Source organism: Cetorhinus maximus, chromosome 20 (genome assembly GCF_964194155.1).
Source record: "Cetorhinus maximus chromosome 20, sCetMax3.hap1.1, whole genome shotgun sequence".
Taxonomy (NCBI): Eukaryota; Metazoa; Chordata; class Chondrichthyes; order Lamniformes; family Cetorhinidae; genus Cetorhinus; species Cetorhinus maximus.
Window position 1 is genome coordinate 16,873,762 of NC_135898.1, and position 16,184 is coordinate 16,889,945.

General features: G+C 45.6%; 1 protein-coding gene across 5 annotated transcripts in view; it reads left to right on the plus strand.

Moving 5' to 3' along the window:
- Nucleotides 1-8,785: 8,785 nt before the first annotated feature.
- LOC144694903 (tetraspanin-15) overlaps nt 8,786-16,184 on the plus strand; it is a 178,375-nt gene continuing 170,976 nt past the window's right edge. For all 5 annotated transcript variants that reach the window (XM_078565643.1, XM_078565646.1, XM_078565645.1 and 2 more), the window contains exon 1: nt 8,786-8,924. In XM_078565643.1, coding sequence (XP_078421769.1) covers nt 8,832-8,924 — 93 coding nt within the window. In that variant the 5' untranslated portion in view covers nt 8,786-8,831. The remainder of the gene's footprint in view (nt 8,925-16,184) is intronic.

Here is a 16,184-nt window from a genome sequence, read left to right on the forward strand (position 1 = left end):
ACATGTGGGCAAGAGAACAGGGTGGAGTGTTAAAATGGCAAGCGACAGGGAGGTTTGGGTCTTTCTTGCGGACAGACCGCAGGTGTTCCGCAAAACGGTCGCCCAGTTTGCGTTTGGTCTCTCCAATGTAGAGGAGACCGCATTGGGAGCAATGAATGCAGTGGACTAAGTTAGGGGAAATGCAAGTGAAATGCTGCTTCACTTGAAAGGAGTGTTTGGGCCCTTGAACGGTGAGGAGAGAGGAAGTGAAGGGGCAGCTGTTGCATCTTCTGCGTGGGCATGGGGAGGTGCCATAAGTGGGGGTTGAGGGGTAGGGGGTGATGGAGGAGTGGACCAGGGTGTCCCGGAGGGAACGATCCCTACGGAATGCCGTCAGGGGGGGGTGAAGGGAAGATGTGTTTGGTGGTGGCATCATGCTGGAGTTGGCGGAAATGGCGGAGGATGATCCTTTGAATGCGGAGGCTGGTGGGGTGATAAGTGAGGACAAGGGGGACCCTATCATGTTTCTGGGAAGGAGGAGAAGGCGTGAGGGCGGATGCGCGGGATATGGGCCGGACACGGTTGAGGGCCCTGTCAACGACCGTGGATGGAAAACCTCAGTTAAGGAAGAAGGAGGACATGTCAGAGGAGCTGTTTTTGAAGGTAGCGTCATCAGAACAGATGTGACGGAGGCGAAGGAACTGAGAGAATGGGATGGAGTCTTTACAAGAAGCAGGGTGTGTCGAGGTAGCTGTGGGAGTCGGTAGGCTTGTAATGGATATTGGTGGACAGTCTATCACCAGAAATTGAGACAGTGAGGTCAAGGAAGGGAAGAGAAGTGTCAGAGATGGACCATGTGAAGATGATGGAGGGGTGGAGATTGGAAGCAAAATTAATAAATTTTTCCAGGTCCCGACGAGAGCATGAAGCAGCACCGAAGTAATCATCGATGTACCGGAGAAAGAGTTGTGGGAGGGGGCCGGAGTACGACTGGAACAAGGGAATGTTCCACATACCCCATAAAGAGACAGGCATAGCTGGGGCCCATGCGGGTACCCATAGCCACACCTTTTATTTGGAGGAAGTGAGAGGAGTTAAAGGAGAAATTGTTCAGTGTGAGAACAAGTTCAGCCAGACGGAGGAGAGTAGTGGTGGATGGGGATTGTTGGGGCCTCTGTTCAAGGAAGAAGCTAAGGGCCCTCAGACCATCCTGGTGGGGGATGGAGGCGTAGAGGGATTGGACATCCATGGTGAAGAGGAAGCGGTTGGGGCCAGGGAACTGGAAATTGTTGATGTGACGTAAGGTGTCAGAGGAATCACGGATGTAGGTGGGAAGGGACTGGACAAGGGGAGAGAGAAGGGAGTCAAGATAACGAGAAATGAGTTCCGTGGGGCAGGAACAGGCTGACACGATCGGTCTGCCAGGACAGTTCTGTTTGTGGATTTTGGGTAGGAGGTAGAAGCGGGCCGTCCGAGGTTGGGCGACTATCAAGTTGGAAGCTGTGGGAGGAAGATCTCCAGAGGAGATGAGGTCAGTGACAGTCCTGGAAACAATGGCTTGATGTTCTGTGGTGGGGTCATGGTCCAGGGAGAGGTAGGAGGAAATGTCTGCGAGTCTCCCTGGACCATGACCCCACCACAGGACATCAAGCCATTGTTTCCAGGACTGTCACTGACCTCATCTTCTCTGGAGATCTTCCTCCCACAGCTTCCAACTTGATAGTCGCCCAACCTCGGACGGCCCGCTTCTACCTCCTACCCAAAATCCACAAACAGAACTGTCCTGGCAGACCGATCGTGTCAGCCTGTTCCTGCCCCACGGAACTCATTTCTCGTTATCTTGACTCCCTTCTCTCTCCCCTTGTCCAGTCCCTTCCCACCTACATCCGTGATTCCTCTGACACCTTACGTCACATCAACAATTTCCAGTTCCCTGGCCCCAACCGCTTCCTCTTCACCATGGATGTCCAATCCCTCTACACCTCCATCCCCCACCAGGATGGTCTGAGGGCCCTTAGCTTCTTCCTTGAACAGAGGCCCCAACAATCCCCATCCACCACTACTCTCCTCCGTCTGGCTGAACTTGTTCTCACACTGAACAATTTCTCCTTTAACTCCTCTCACTTCCTCCAAATAAAAGGTGTGGCTATGGGTACCCGCATGGGCCCCAGCTATGCCTGTCTCTTTATGGGGTATGTGGAACATTCCTTGTTCCAGTCCTACTCCGGCCCCCTCCCACAACTCTTTCTCCGGTACATCGATGATTACTTCGGTGCTGCTTCATGCTCTCGTCGGGACCTGGAAAAATTTATTAATTTTGCTTCCAATCTCCACCCCTCCATCATCTTCACATGGTCCATCTCTGACACTTCTCTTCCCTTCCTTGACCTCTCTGTCTCAATTTCTGATGATAGACGGTCCACCAATATCCATTACAAGCCTACCGACTCCCACAGCTACCTCGACTACAGCTCCTCACACCCTGCTTCTTGTAAAGACTCCAACCCATTCTCTCAGTTCCTTCGCCTCCGTCGCATCTGTTCTGATGACGCTACCTTCAAAAACAGCTCCTCTGACATGTCCTCCTTCTTCCTTAACCGAGGTTTTCCATCCACGGTCGTTGACAGGGCCCTCAACCGTGTCCGGCCCATATCCCGCGCATCCTCCCTCACGCCTTCTCCTCCTTCCCAGAAACATGATAGGGTCCCCCTTGTCCTCACTTATCACCCCACCAGCCTCCGCATTCAAAGGATCATCCTCCGCCATTTCCGCCAACTCCAGCATGATGCCACCACCAAACACATCTTCCCTTCACCCCCCCCGACGGCATTCCGTAGGGATCGTTCCCTCCGGGACACCCTGGTCCACTCCTCCATCACCCCCTACCCCTCAACCCCCACTTATGGCACCTCCCCATGCCCACGCAGAAGATGCAACAGCTGCCCCTTCACTTCCTCTCTCCTCACCGTTCAAGGGCCCAAACACTCCTTTCAAGTGAAGCAGCATTTCACTTGCATTTCCCCTAACTTAGTCCACTGCATTCATTGCTCCCAATGCGGTCTCCTCTACATTGGAGAGACCAAACGCAAACTGGGCGACCGTTTTGCGGAACACCTGCGGTCTGTCCGCAAGAAAGACCAAAACCTCCCTGTCGCTTGCCATTTTAACACTCCACCCTGTTCTCTTGCCCACATGTCTGTCCTTGGCTTGCTGCATTGTTCCAGTGAAGCCCAACGCAAACTGGAGGAACAGCACCTCATCTTCCGACTAGGCACTTTACAGCCTTCCGGGTTGAATATTGAATTCAACAACTTTAGATCTTAAACTCCCCCTCCCCCCATCCCCACCCCGTTTCTTACCCCGCCCCCCCCCCCCACCCCCCGCTTTAATTTTTTTTTCAATAATTTATATAGATTCTTCTTTCCCCACCTATTTCCATTATTTTTAAATCTAAAACTAAAACCTTGTTAGCCTTTCCACCCCACCCCCACTAGAGCTGTACTTTGAATATCCTGTCCTCCATTCTTAATTAGCACTTTTCTCAGACAAAACACCTCTTTGACCCTTTTGTCTGTGACATCTTTTGATTATCTGCTCATCTCCACAATCACCACACCCTCAATGTGTCTCTCTCCCTCCACCACCTCCCCCCCCACCCCACCCCCCCAACCTTAAACCAATTTATATTTCTCCCTTCTTCTAACTATGCTTCAGTTCTGCCGAAGGGCCATGAAGGCTCGAAACTTTAACTGATTTCTTCTCCGCCGATGCTGCCAGACCTGCTGAGTTTTTCCAGGTAATTCTGTTTTTGTTAACCATTAACAGGTCCAGGCAGTGGGCAATCGAGGGGGTTGTCCCACCCGACTGTTTGCCCCTCTTCCGCGGCTACGTTCGCAGCCGGGTGTCCCTAAAGAGGGAGCACACGGTGTCTGCCAGCACCGTTGAGGCCTTCCATGCCCAGTGGGCACCGCGGTGTGCTTTATCGACCCTCTTAATCACATTTTGGTTTGATGTTGTAAGTTTCCTTTAAATTTTGTCTTTGGTTTTGCAGTGACCCTAACTTAGGGGCTGTGTTTTATTTTATCCCTCATTTTGTTAATTTAGTTTATTTGGTTGGCTTTACAAGAGCTACACTATCTTCCACAACCATTGCTTCTCCAGAGAACTCAATCAAGCTAGTCAAACAAATTTGCATTTAACAAATGCATGCTGGCTTTCATTTAATAGCTGAATTTTCCAGATGCCAATTAATACTGTCCCACATTATTGTGACTATACATTTTCTCATCACTGATAAGTTGACTGGCCTGTAGATAGCAGGTTTATCCCCCTCCCTTTGTTCAAACAGGAGTGTTACATTTGCAATCCTCCAGTCCTCTGGCACCATCGCCATATCCGAGGAAAGATTGTGGATAGAGCCTCCTTAATTCCCATCCCTACTTCTCACGGTAACTTTCCAACCAGGCAGGTTTTTAATTTTTTTGTCTTATGTACTTTGAAGACCACCTACGCCTCCTCTATCTTTACAGTAAGCTCCAAGGCCAGTAAAGGACATTGCTCAGGCTGAATCAGGAAGAGAGAAGACAAGATAGACTTGGAAGGAGGGATTAAGTTCCCAACATCTCTGGATTACTAGAGGAAGAGAAGACAGAAGGAAGTAAGAATTTTGAAATCTACGGGTTAGTTTTTATAAACATATTATTCACAGCATTACAGGATGAACCAATAGGTGAGACTACAGCAATATGTCACCAGTTACCAACACCAGCCTCTAGAGGGCACCAATGTCAGCTGTCAATGGTTTTCACTGTGGATGGACTTTCTCCTTCTCCTTGGAATTGCTCGGACTACATGGAATGTTCCACTTTCACAAATCTATATCTGATGATTGTTAGGAAATAGTTTTATTGGTATTTGTGGGTGTAAGGAATGAGTTTAGCTTTTAAGTTTGATTTGTAGATCTGTATCTGTGTGTTAAGAAAGATCCAATGGAATTTAAGTTTCACTTTAAAAAAATGTGCTTGCATTTCGAAGGAAGAGTTTTACGACCCCTAAGGAGAAGGTAATAAACACAACAGTAGAAAACTGGCTGTTCCCTAGCAACGAGGCCAGAGAGGTGGGTCCCTCCCACAGACACACAGACAAGAAGAGAAACAGCAGTTGTTTTGGAAGCAGTTTCAGTGCAGTTGGTTCTGAAAGTTGCTGCCAGGAGAGACTGGAACAAAGGGGACAGATAGCCAGTCCCAAGCTAAAGAAAAAAACCCCAAAATCCAGGAGGGAAAAGTCCAAAGAAGGCCTTCTAGTCAAAGGAAGGACAGGAACCTGGGAAAGGTCCTGTTAAGTGAAGTTAAGAGTGAGGGGCAGAGGGAAAGGCTTCAAGCTTCAGATTTAAAGATACAAAATCTGCAGAAAGCAGATTTAAAGCGAAAACAGCTTGCAAGAGGCATGAAGGTCTGTAACTCTTTGCTATGGGCTTGTGAAGCAGTGGTGTACTGTTGACTGCTGAGTCAAAGTGCGTGGAAGACAGCTTGAATGCATGTGGTGACCCAGAGAAGAGAAACATCAGAAGGAGAGCTTGAAACCCTGGACGTGAACCCTTGCAGAAGGTGTCTGTGAGAAAGTGTCAATTTGGGAGAAGCATCTAAAGCGAGGTCTTGGAGAGTGGAAATTGGAAACCCTCATTTGAAGGACGGAATTCAACGAGACTGATTGGCTCACAGTGTGACACCTGTCTGGGGGGAGTTGAGGAGAGATCCATAGCGTCTAGTTGATATGACATCTGTCACTTGGTTTCACAGTGTGGTGTGTCTGACCACAGGGTGCCATAGATTTACATGGACTGAGTACTCACTGTGTACATTACAGTATAAGATAGCTTTGGTAGCTTGTGTTATCCTGACAAATCTGTATACATCTGTAAAGGTGTAGTTGTGGGTGAAGGAGTATTGTAATATACTTCATCTTTTCTTGTTGAATAAATGTTTTATTATTTTGTTAAAAGTTCATCAGCTGACCCCTATGCCTCTGTTCAGTAGCTACTCTCCATGTATCTAAAAAAACAAATAAAAGTTAGGATCTATCAAGCTGGCTTCCACTCTGGATTCAGGCTTGACCAGAGGTAACCTCAGCTGGGGATCGGAACAATGATTAAATAAAACCCACCTGAAAATGATGAAACACTTGTCATTCCTACTCGGTAAAGGAGGTCAGTGGTCAACTGGGGATGAAGTATAAAATTTCCTCTAAAAACACGCTTAAAAGGTGGCAACTTTTATGAGTCATGGAGCAGTTTATGTGAAGCAAAATTTCCTATTTACACCCACTCAAGCCATCTCTCAAAACACTTGTGCATCATAGAGGGCAATTCATCTTAAATGGTAGTTTACCTCATTGCTGTTTTGGGATCTGGCACCTTTTAACTCGCATGAAAATTAATTGATTGGTTGTGAAGCACAATGGACTGTCCAGACGATGTGAAAAACTGCAATATAAATGCAAGACCTTTGCTACACGGGAAGCTTTAAACATCTCATCATATGGCGGACAGTCAAGTGAATTATTCTGCTTGATAGCCAGGAATGTGCTGGCTTAATCACAAGGCACACCCTTCTGAGGAAAGGTCATCGACCTGAAACATTTTCTCTGTTTCTCTCTCCACAAATGCAGCCAGACCTGCTGGGTATTTCCAGCTTTTTTTGGCTTCTATTTCAGATTTCCAGTATTTTGCTTTTGTCAGGCACAACCTTCTCTGCTCGACATTGCACAGGAAAAGGAGCCTGGTCACAAGACTGACCACAGGAGTTGCTTCAGTGTGGTCATTTCCCACATAATGAGTCAGAAAGTCATGGGTTCAAGTCACACAGAGACTTGAGCACAGAGTCTATGCTGACACTCCCAGCGGGTTACAGTGGAAGTGCCGTGAGGCTGGGGATGCTATCTTTTGATTGTGGTGTTAAAACAGAGTGATAGTTCCAGCTCTCAAAAGCACCTAATTGACTCAAGGTGACCAACTACCCTGGATATTCTGGGACTGTCCCAGAATTCAACTTTTTGTCCCACATCTCAGTCAAGCCTTCCTGGGATTTCTTCCATCTCGGAAGATTTTGTGTCTGTTCATGCATCGGCCGTGGCAGGTTGTTGCTCCCCACCCCCCATCCCCCACAAGCTCCCATGGTCTCACCAGCATCACCGCCCTCCTGTCCTTCCTGTTCCCCACCCTCCTATCCTCCTCACTCCCATGGTCTCACCAACACTATGGCAAAGTGCCCTACTTTTCTTGCTCAAAATTGACTTTAAAGGGCTTTGAAACATCCAGAAGTGTGAAAGGTGCAATGTAAGTCTGACATACTAAAGTTGACTTGAGTTTACGTTAACCAGCCAAATCTAAAACTAAGAGTGCAGAAATGGCCTGCAGGAGAAAGGTTAACACCTGGAGGCTAGGGATTCTCCCCTTGAGTGTTATTTGGCTTATTAGGAGCACTTTCTTTCCATCTACTCTATGTCTGGCTCTTTAATATTGAGAGCACATTGGTCTCGTTCACACCATCTGATGGTGATGGTTAAACTAGTTTTCAAGCTGTGTTGAATATTTCTTCTCACTCCCAACCAATGTGTGTGCATACTGTCTCCAATGGTGGATGCATCTTTAATCTTAGTTGAGAGCTGAATTGTGCCAGAGCCACTAATCTTGACTCTATCCTCCATGTGCAGTATCTTAGTCTAATTTGTTCCTTCAGTGTGTAGGAATGCAGTGGTATTGTCACCAGACTAGTAATCCACAGACCCACGGTAATGCCAAGGTAAAGAGCAGATGGTGGAATTTGAATTTAATAAAAATCTGCAACACCATGAAACTATTGTTGATTGTCAAAGGAAAGGATTGTTGAAGGAAATCTGGTCTGGCCTACACAGCAATGTGGTTGACTGTTAACTGCCCTCTGAAATGGCCGAACAAGCTACTTGGTTCTCAAGGGCAATTAGGGATGGGTAATAAATGCTGGCCCAGCCAGTGATGCCCCATCCCATGAACAAATAGAAAAACAGTAGGGTAACTCTCCCCAACTGTCCAGCAGTCTCTCAGAATGAAAGATAAATCCATCATCTACCCTGAACTGAGTATCCAACACCATTCCCTCTGCATCATGAAGGCCACCTCATTCGACCTTTGTATCATTGTATCTGCTGCTGAAATCCTCAACCATGGTTTCTTTTCACCTCCAGACTTTACTCTCCTTGCACCCTCTGGAAACTTGAGCTCACTATAACTCTGTTGCCTGCAATTTGCACCAAGTCCCATTCATCTATCACTCTCATTGATTTCCAGTCTGGCACTGCCTCCATTTTGAAATTTTCATCCTGGTTTTCAAATCCCTTGGTGATCTCACCCCTTCCTGTCTCTGTAATCTCTATATAACTCTCTGACATTCCTTCCAATCTTGAACATCCTCAGTTGTCTTTACTCTTCCATTGGCAACAACGCTTTCACCTGCCTAACTCTGAGGGGACTGGGAATGTTGAAAGTGATGAGAATAGTTTGGGCAGAATGATTAGGGATCCGGATTGGGAGAGGGAGATTGTACCTGAGACATTAGAAACACAGTTCAGGTGTAGGGTTACGCTGGTTTAAGAGATGCACTCGGGGAGTGGGAAGTACTTCCCGTTGGGATGAAACCAGGCCGAGAAAAGAGAGACTGGGTGGAATAACCGACATAGGAGTGAACCTACAGCGCGCACTACAAACAATCCAACCTTTGTAGCTGCTTTCGCTTTCGAGGCGGAAGTTGCTTCGTTTAAGTGCTATTATCTTGTTGCGATCTCAGGTTAGAGAGATCAGTGACTGGACTGTCTCCACCATGTGCGGAGCGTCCTGGTTACGCCGCAGGGGCATCCATCCCGGATACTTGGCGTTGAAACTGACTCTCGGCGTCTTCTCTACCCTTTTCTGGGTAAGTGACAGACAACATTGTTGAGACAATAAAGGTGGCTCAGTCATGGAAGGGCACCTGGCTGGGCCCGTTCTGCGGAGAAAGAGCTTCGTATACGAAAAATGTATCCGTTTTGCAGAGAGGGCAATTGGTTAATTTAAATCCTGCCTTTTGACTTCTGTTCTTATTAATTTGGATCTTTGTTCAATCTCCCATTAAAGGGGAAGCCTCCGACGTTCTCAAATTGGATTTCTTTTTGCCTGCAGACGTGATTTGAGCCCTTAAAGGTCAATTCTATTTCGGCCCTTTTCAGAAAAAAAATAAATGAGAATATAATCCTGGCACGTCTGGCAGACTTTTTCAGTATAATGAAGATTTTTTTTAGGGTGGTTTTATGTACTTTAACAAATTCTCAACATTGCCAAATATGAAGAATGACATTTATGATTTATGGAAAGGGAAGAAATGTTACAGCACAGAGATAAGCCAGAAATATTGTGTTTCTCTCTGTACATGGGTCACAGTGCCTAATTCTACTCCCCAAACATTTTAATATTTCTGTTATTTTGCCAATTAAATTACAAATCCATTTATTAAAATTGAGCTGTTTTTATTTGAAAGTGTGAGATATGTCCTTAGAATTAAAGAAGGCCAGTTGGCTTCTCTCTACTACAAACTGAAACTAATCCCACTGCCCTGCCCTCTCCCTAGCGTACTGAATCTGCCTCTGTTTCAACTGTGTATCTGCTCTACCTCAACCACCTTGTGTTAAACCATCACATGCTCCAACAATCCACTCGAAATAAATTATTCTAAAACCATCTCTTCACTTTCTTTGTGACAATTGTAAATTGATGTCCTGCTGTCACTGACTTTCCAACCAGAGGAAAAAAGTCTTCCTCCTGTTCACACCATCAAAACCCTTCAGGATTTTAAAAAGCTTCATTCTACCCAAAGGATTGAGGCTGAATGGTCTGAAATAGTTTCCCAACTTCTCTCCTGAATGACCTGGCTCTGATTGGAATATTCACGTACTGCAGAAGGGCCCGGAATGACCAGTTGGCCTCTGCATAAACAGTGTGAAATAAGCTCTGTCATAGATTCCATTCAGGAGCAGGCTGGCCACTCCAAAAGCATGGGAGTTCTTTAGGATTCTCACAGAGAAAAGGGGGACCCATAATCCTGCACTTTGCAACACCTCATCTCAGGGGATCTCCCAATTCCCTACATACTTGAGTTTACAGGGCAGAATTGTCAAGTTTACTGATGATACAAAACTCAGAAATGTGGTAAATAATGAAGAGGATTGTTACAGTCTTCAGGAAGACCTGGACAGACTGGTGAAATGGCCAGACACATGGCAGTTGAAATTTGACACACAGAAGTGTAAAGTGAGTCAATTTGGTCATAAGAATGTGAAGAGGAAATATAAACAAAATATTTCAATGTTAAAGGGGGTACAGGAACAGAGAGACCCATGGTGTGTATCTTCCAGGGTTGTATGGCAAATTGAGAAGGATGTTTAAAAAAGGCTCCCTGGCTTTATAAATAGAGGAATAGAGTACAAAAGCAAGGAGGTTAGTCTAAACCTTTACAATCACTAGTTGTGCCTTAGAGTATTGTGTTCAATTCTAGGTACCCCATTTTAAGGACAAACTGAGAGAGTGCAGAGATGACTTACTATAATGGTATCAGAGATGAGAAACTTCAGTAATGTGGAGACTTCTCGTCAAAGCAGAAAAGGTTAAGAGATTTGATCGGGAAGTTCAAAATGGTGAATAGCTTTGATGGAGTGGAGTATCCAACCACTGCAAGTTCAGGGCACACAGATTTAAGGTGATTTGCAAAAACACCAGAGGCAAAGTGAAGAAATGTGTTTTTACAAAGTGATTCATTGTGATCTGGGATGCATTGGAAGGGGTTGAAAGCAGATTTAATAGTAACATTCAAAGAGAACTGGATAAATACATAAGAGGAAAAAAGTATAAAAGGCTATGGGGAAAGGCAGAGGAATGGAATTAATTGAAGAGTTGTACCAAAGAGCCAGCATAGGTATGATGGGTTGAATGGCCTCTATCTGAGTTATACTGTTCTTTCATTCTATGATAAAGAAAAAGCAAGAAAGACTTTCATTTATATGTCATCTTTCAAAACCTCTGGATGCCCCAAAGTGCTTTACAGCCAATTAAGCACTTTTTGAATAGTTGTCACCTGTTGTAAGGTGGGAAACACCACAGTCACTATACACAGCAAGCCCTACAAACAACAATGTGACATTAACCAGAGAATCTGCATTTTTTTTGCTGGATAAGCACATAGAGGAGAACTCCCCTGCTCTTTGAATAGTTATGGGATCTTATCTGTCCACCTGACAGTGTCTTTAATGTCTCATTCATTAAAGTGTCAGCTTATATTTTGTGTTCTGAACTGGGACTAGAATCCAGGACCTTGTATCTCAGAAGTAAGTGTGATAACCACTGAGCTATGGTTGATCTGCCTTCCTCTGAACACATTCATCTCCTGAAAGCTGTCTCACCAGCATTGTTCCCTATTGTATAAATCCTTTCAGATCTCCAGAGAGGAAGTCTAAAAGGTAATTAGAAATCTAATTATTCCCTTGTCACCACTCACTGGTTAAAGAGAGAACAGTAAATAGAAACCAGGATGAAACAGCTGGGAGTCTTCCCCTGAAGCTGCCAGGAAGAAGTTGGCATGATGGATGGCTGTGATTGCTTGCTCTGGCTGCCTATTTTCTCAGTTTACCAAATGTCTTGCAGAGGTGTGCTCACAGAAACAGAGGATTAATATGACTCTAACTCTGTGCATATGTACTTTGATGTGCTTGTGTGTGCATGAGTATGTTCTGTCTGTGCATACTTGTATGTGTTTCCGTGTATATGTCTGAGTGTGTAAATGCAGTGTGCGTATGTGTGAAAATCTGTGTGTATGTGTAAGAGTGTGCAAGGCTGTGAGAGTGAGTCTGTGAGTGTGTGCATCTACGTGAGAGATTGAGTCCGTGAGTGGTATGAGGGTCAATGTGAAAGAGAGAGTTTGCAGCCACAAAGTTTGGCTTTATAGCATCAGGTTTCACGGTGCTTTGTGTACCATTTTGATATGTGCATGGATTTCTGGTGAGAGTTTTAGTGCATGCGCAGACAGCACCTACTAGAAGTATGCAGAATAGGAAAGTTGTGGCATCAGTCAGCAGGTAATACTGATTTGACACAAGTGCTGTCATTGTGGAGCTCAACATTCCAGCTAATGCTGTCTGTTAACCTGATACAGCTGAACGTGTGTTCAGCAAGAGGAAGGATTCCCTCAACAGTACTATTTAAAGGAATTATTAATTAAGTTTAGTAATTAATGCTGTTGTTGTGAATGTAAAAGTATTTGGTGGTTTATAGAGTTTTGTAAAGTTTCTAAAGTCGACAAGGGAAAGTTATGTGGCAAATGCTAAAGGATATGTTCCAACTTCAAGGATTGTACACAAACTCTAAACATGGGTGCAGTAGTTTGCATTCCCTTTGGGCTACAGCATGACAGGTAGAATAAGCAGAGGCAATAGAGAGCAAGACACAAGATGATGGAGGACAGTCGGCTCAGGGAGCAATATCTCTACCTGAACCTCAGTGAGAATCAGGATGTCAGACATTTCTGCTTCACTAAGGATGTCTTCACTGGCATCTGCCACCTGCTGCAGCCATAGGAGATTGAGGACAGCATTGCCAGTGGCTGTGAAGGTGACCATGGCCAATTATGCATCTGGTTCCTTCCAGTTTGGAGCAGACAATATTTGCAGCATTTCCCTGTTTGCAATCCAGTGTTGCATAAGGGAGGTCACTGAGGCTCTATAAAGAAACTTCATTCAGAAGATGAATCCACTGACCTTGATAGCTCATGTTACGTCATTGAACTCCCCTGTGGCACTGAATCCAATCGTAAAATTGAACATAACAGATATCTGCTCCCACTACCTTCGCACAGTTTGGCCGGAGAGCCACCTAGCTCCTTATTGATGTGGGATCTCTCTCCTTCTGTCCCCCTCCTCCACTGAGTTGTCCAGAACAGCAACAGAGAACCTTGGAGCCTTCTCTCTGCCCTGTTTTGCCATCATTCAGTGACCATCTTTCTCACACTCACTGCAATAAGTTCCAGCACTTGCTCCACTTGAAGAAGTGCAGTCTGGCTTTAATTGATACTATCGTCACACAAACCTGGGCTACCAGCTGAGGTGTGCAGCCACTTGCCTGCACGCAGTTATTGTGCAAACTATCAAGCAGTACAACGTTTGCATGCAGCCTGCATTGGAAAAGAGGCACAAGTTAATGATGCACCACTATACCAGCTCTGAACTACGCAGCCTGTGAGAACAAATGCGAGTTTGTGTGTGTGGTTTGAAAATATTGCTGTTCATTATTTTTATCTTTTTTTGTCCATTTTCCATTCTTTTGTGCTTCAGTTTGTTTTCGGGAACACACTGTCTGATTACAATTCAACAGCTCTGGATCTCTTCCCACACCATATCACATGCAATTGGCAAGTTGGCCAGGTTGGGATACACTGAAACAGTGTTTAGTAAACAGAGCAGAAAGGTTGCTTCTACTTTTCTTCCTGTGGCCTCAGCCTCTGAGCAGGGGGCAGAAGCAGCACAATTTAATGATACATTATAAAAGTAAAACAAAAGCCTCGCTGTTGGGGACTGCCAGATTCTCCTTCCTCTCGATCAAAGTGGGATGCCAAAGCACATGCTGCAGATATAGTTGTAATTATAAGCAGTGAGAAAGGGCCTACCTGGCACTGCTGCATTTGTGATCAGGCCCTTTTTAATATGAGCATTGCCATCAATGGCGGGGAAACAGTTATTTTTTGACAACACTAACAAGTGTAAAATTTGTGATCTCTGAAGACTCAGCAGGATCGAAGAACCATTTTTCATGTGAGCTAAATCTGTCGAGGTCTTCGAATACCTCATCACAGTAACTGCCTCAGTTCTCTTGTTCTTATTGGGCCGATGACAGACTGGAGTATGGTTCCAAAGACACTGAGTGACCTCTCATCCAAGGAGTCAAAGTGGGTCAGACCACTTTACTACACCAGGCCTCAGCCAGCCTTTACAGCAGCAGCTATTAAAATCAGCCCACTGTGTGAAGACGGAGAGATGCTGAAACTTTACAAAGCATGTTCTGAGTAAATGAACCCACTCTTTTTAATCACCAAATTCTGATTCACATATTCTGCATTGACAAAGGACTGTTGATGGTTAGGAGTTTCATCCTGTGGAACAAGTTAATGATTCTTTTCAGCTGCAGGTGACAGATATGCTTATGATATTTGAAAATAAAGCACTGATTGAGATAAGCATTCCTTTGGGTAGGGGTGAAAGGCTATGACTACAGGGTGAAACTGAGTGAGTGTCGGCAGGATGATATTGTGCATAAACCCATCCATTACTTGCCTGAAGTTCACTCTGTCCAACCACTGATCAATAGCAGGAACTCTGGTTGATCTGACAAGAAAAAGGCAACCTTAAAACAACCCAGGGTCATCAGAATCAATTGTGGAGCCCTCACGACTGGCTTGGTTCAGATTAGTTAACTCAATAGAGAGCACAGATTTGTTTTTTTTTATTCATTCACAGGATGTGGGCTTCGCTGGTTAGGCAAGCATTTATTGCCCAACCCCAGTTGCCCTTGAGAAGGTGGTGGTGAGCTGCTTTCTTGAACAGCTGCTGTCCATGTGTTTAGGTACACCCACAGTGCTGTTAGGAAGGGAGTTCCAGGATTTTGACCCAGCGACAGTGAAGGAACTGCGATATATTTCCAAGTCAGGATTTTGAGTGACTCGGAGGGGAACTTGCAGGTGGTGGTGTTCCCATCTATCTGATGCTCTTGTCCTTCTAAATGGTAGTGGTTGTGGGTTTGGAAGGTGCTGTCGAAGGAGCCTTGGTGAATTCCTACAGTGCATCTTGTAGATGGTGTACACTGCTGCTACTGTGCATTGGTGGTGGAGGGAGTGAATGTTTGTGGATGTAGTGCCAATCAAGTGGGCTGCTTTGCTCTGGACGGTGTCAAGCTTCTTGAGTGTTATGGGAGCTGCACTCATCCAGGCAAGTGGGGAGTATTCCATCACGCTCCTGGTTTGTGCCTTGTAGATGGTGGACAGGATTTGGGGAGTCAGGAGGTGAGTTACTCATCGCAGGATTCCTAGCCTGTGACCTGCTCTTGTAGCCACAGTATTTATATGGTTAGCCCCGTTCAGTTTCTGGTCAATGGTAACCCCCAGGATGTTGATAGTGGGGGATTCAGTGATGCTAATGCCATTGAACATCAAGGGGCGATGGTTCAATTCTCTCTTGTTGGAGATAGTCATTGCCTGGCACTTGTGTGGCCGAAATGTTACTTGCCACTTGTCAGCACAAGCCTGGATATTGTCCAGGTCTTACTGCATTTGGACATGGACAGCTTCAGTATCTGAGGAGTCGCGAATGGTGCTCAACATTGTGCAATCATCAGCAAACAACCCCACTTCTGACCTTATGATGGAAGGAAGGTCATTGATGAAGCAGCTCAAGATGGTTGGGCCGAGGACGCTACCCTGAGGAACTCCTGCAGCGATGTCCTGGAGCTGAGATGACTGACCTCCAACAAACACAACCATCTTCATTTTTGCTAGCTATGAATCCAACCAGCGGAGAGCTTTCCCTTGATTCCTATTGACTCCAGTTTTGCTAGGGCTCATTGATGCCACACTCAGTCAAATGTGGCTTTGATATCAAGGGCAGTCACCCTCACCTCACATCAGGAGGTCAGCTCTTTTGTCCATGTTTGAACAAAGGCTGTAATGAGGTCAGGAGCTGAGTGGCCCTGGCAAAACCCAAACTGGCGTCAGTGAGCAGGTTATTGCTAAGCAGGTGCGCTTGAAAGCACTGTTGACCACCCCTTCCATTACTTTACTGATGATGGAGAGAAGACTGAAGGGACGGTAATTGGCCGGGTTGGATTTGTCCTGCTTTTTGTGTACAGAGCACACTTCATCAATTTTCCACATAGCCTGGTAGATGCCAGTGTTGTAGCTGTACTGGAACAGCTTGGCTAGGGGCATGGCAAGTTCTGGAGCACAAGTCTTCAGTACTATTGCCGGAATATTGTCAGGGCCCATAGCCTTTGCAGTATCTAGTGCCTTCAGCCGTTTCTTGATATCATGTGGAGTGAATCAAATTGGCTGAAGACTGGCATCTATGATGCTGGGGACCTCCGGAGGAGGCTGAGATGGATCACCCAC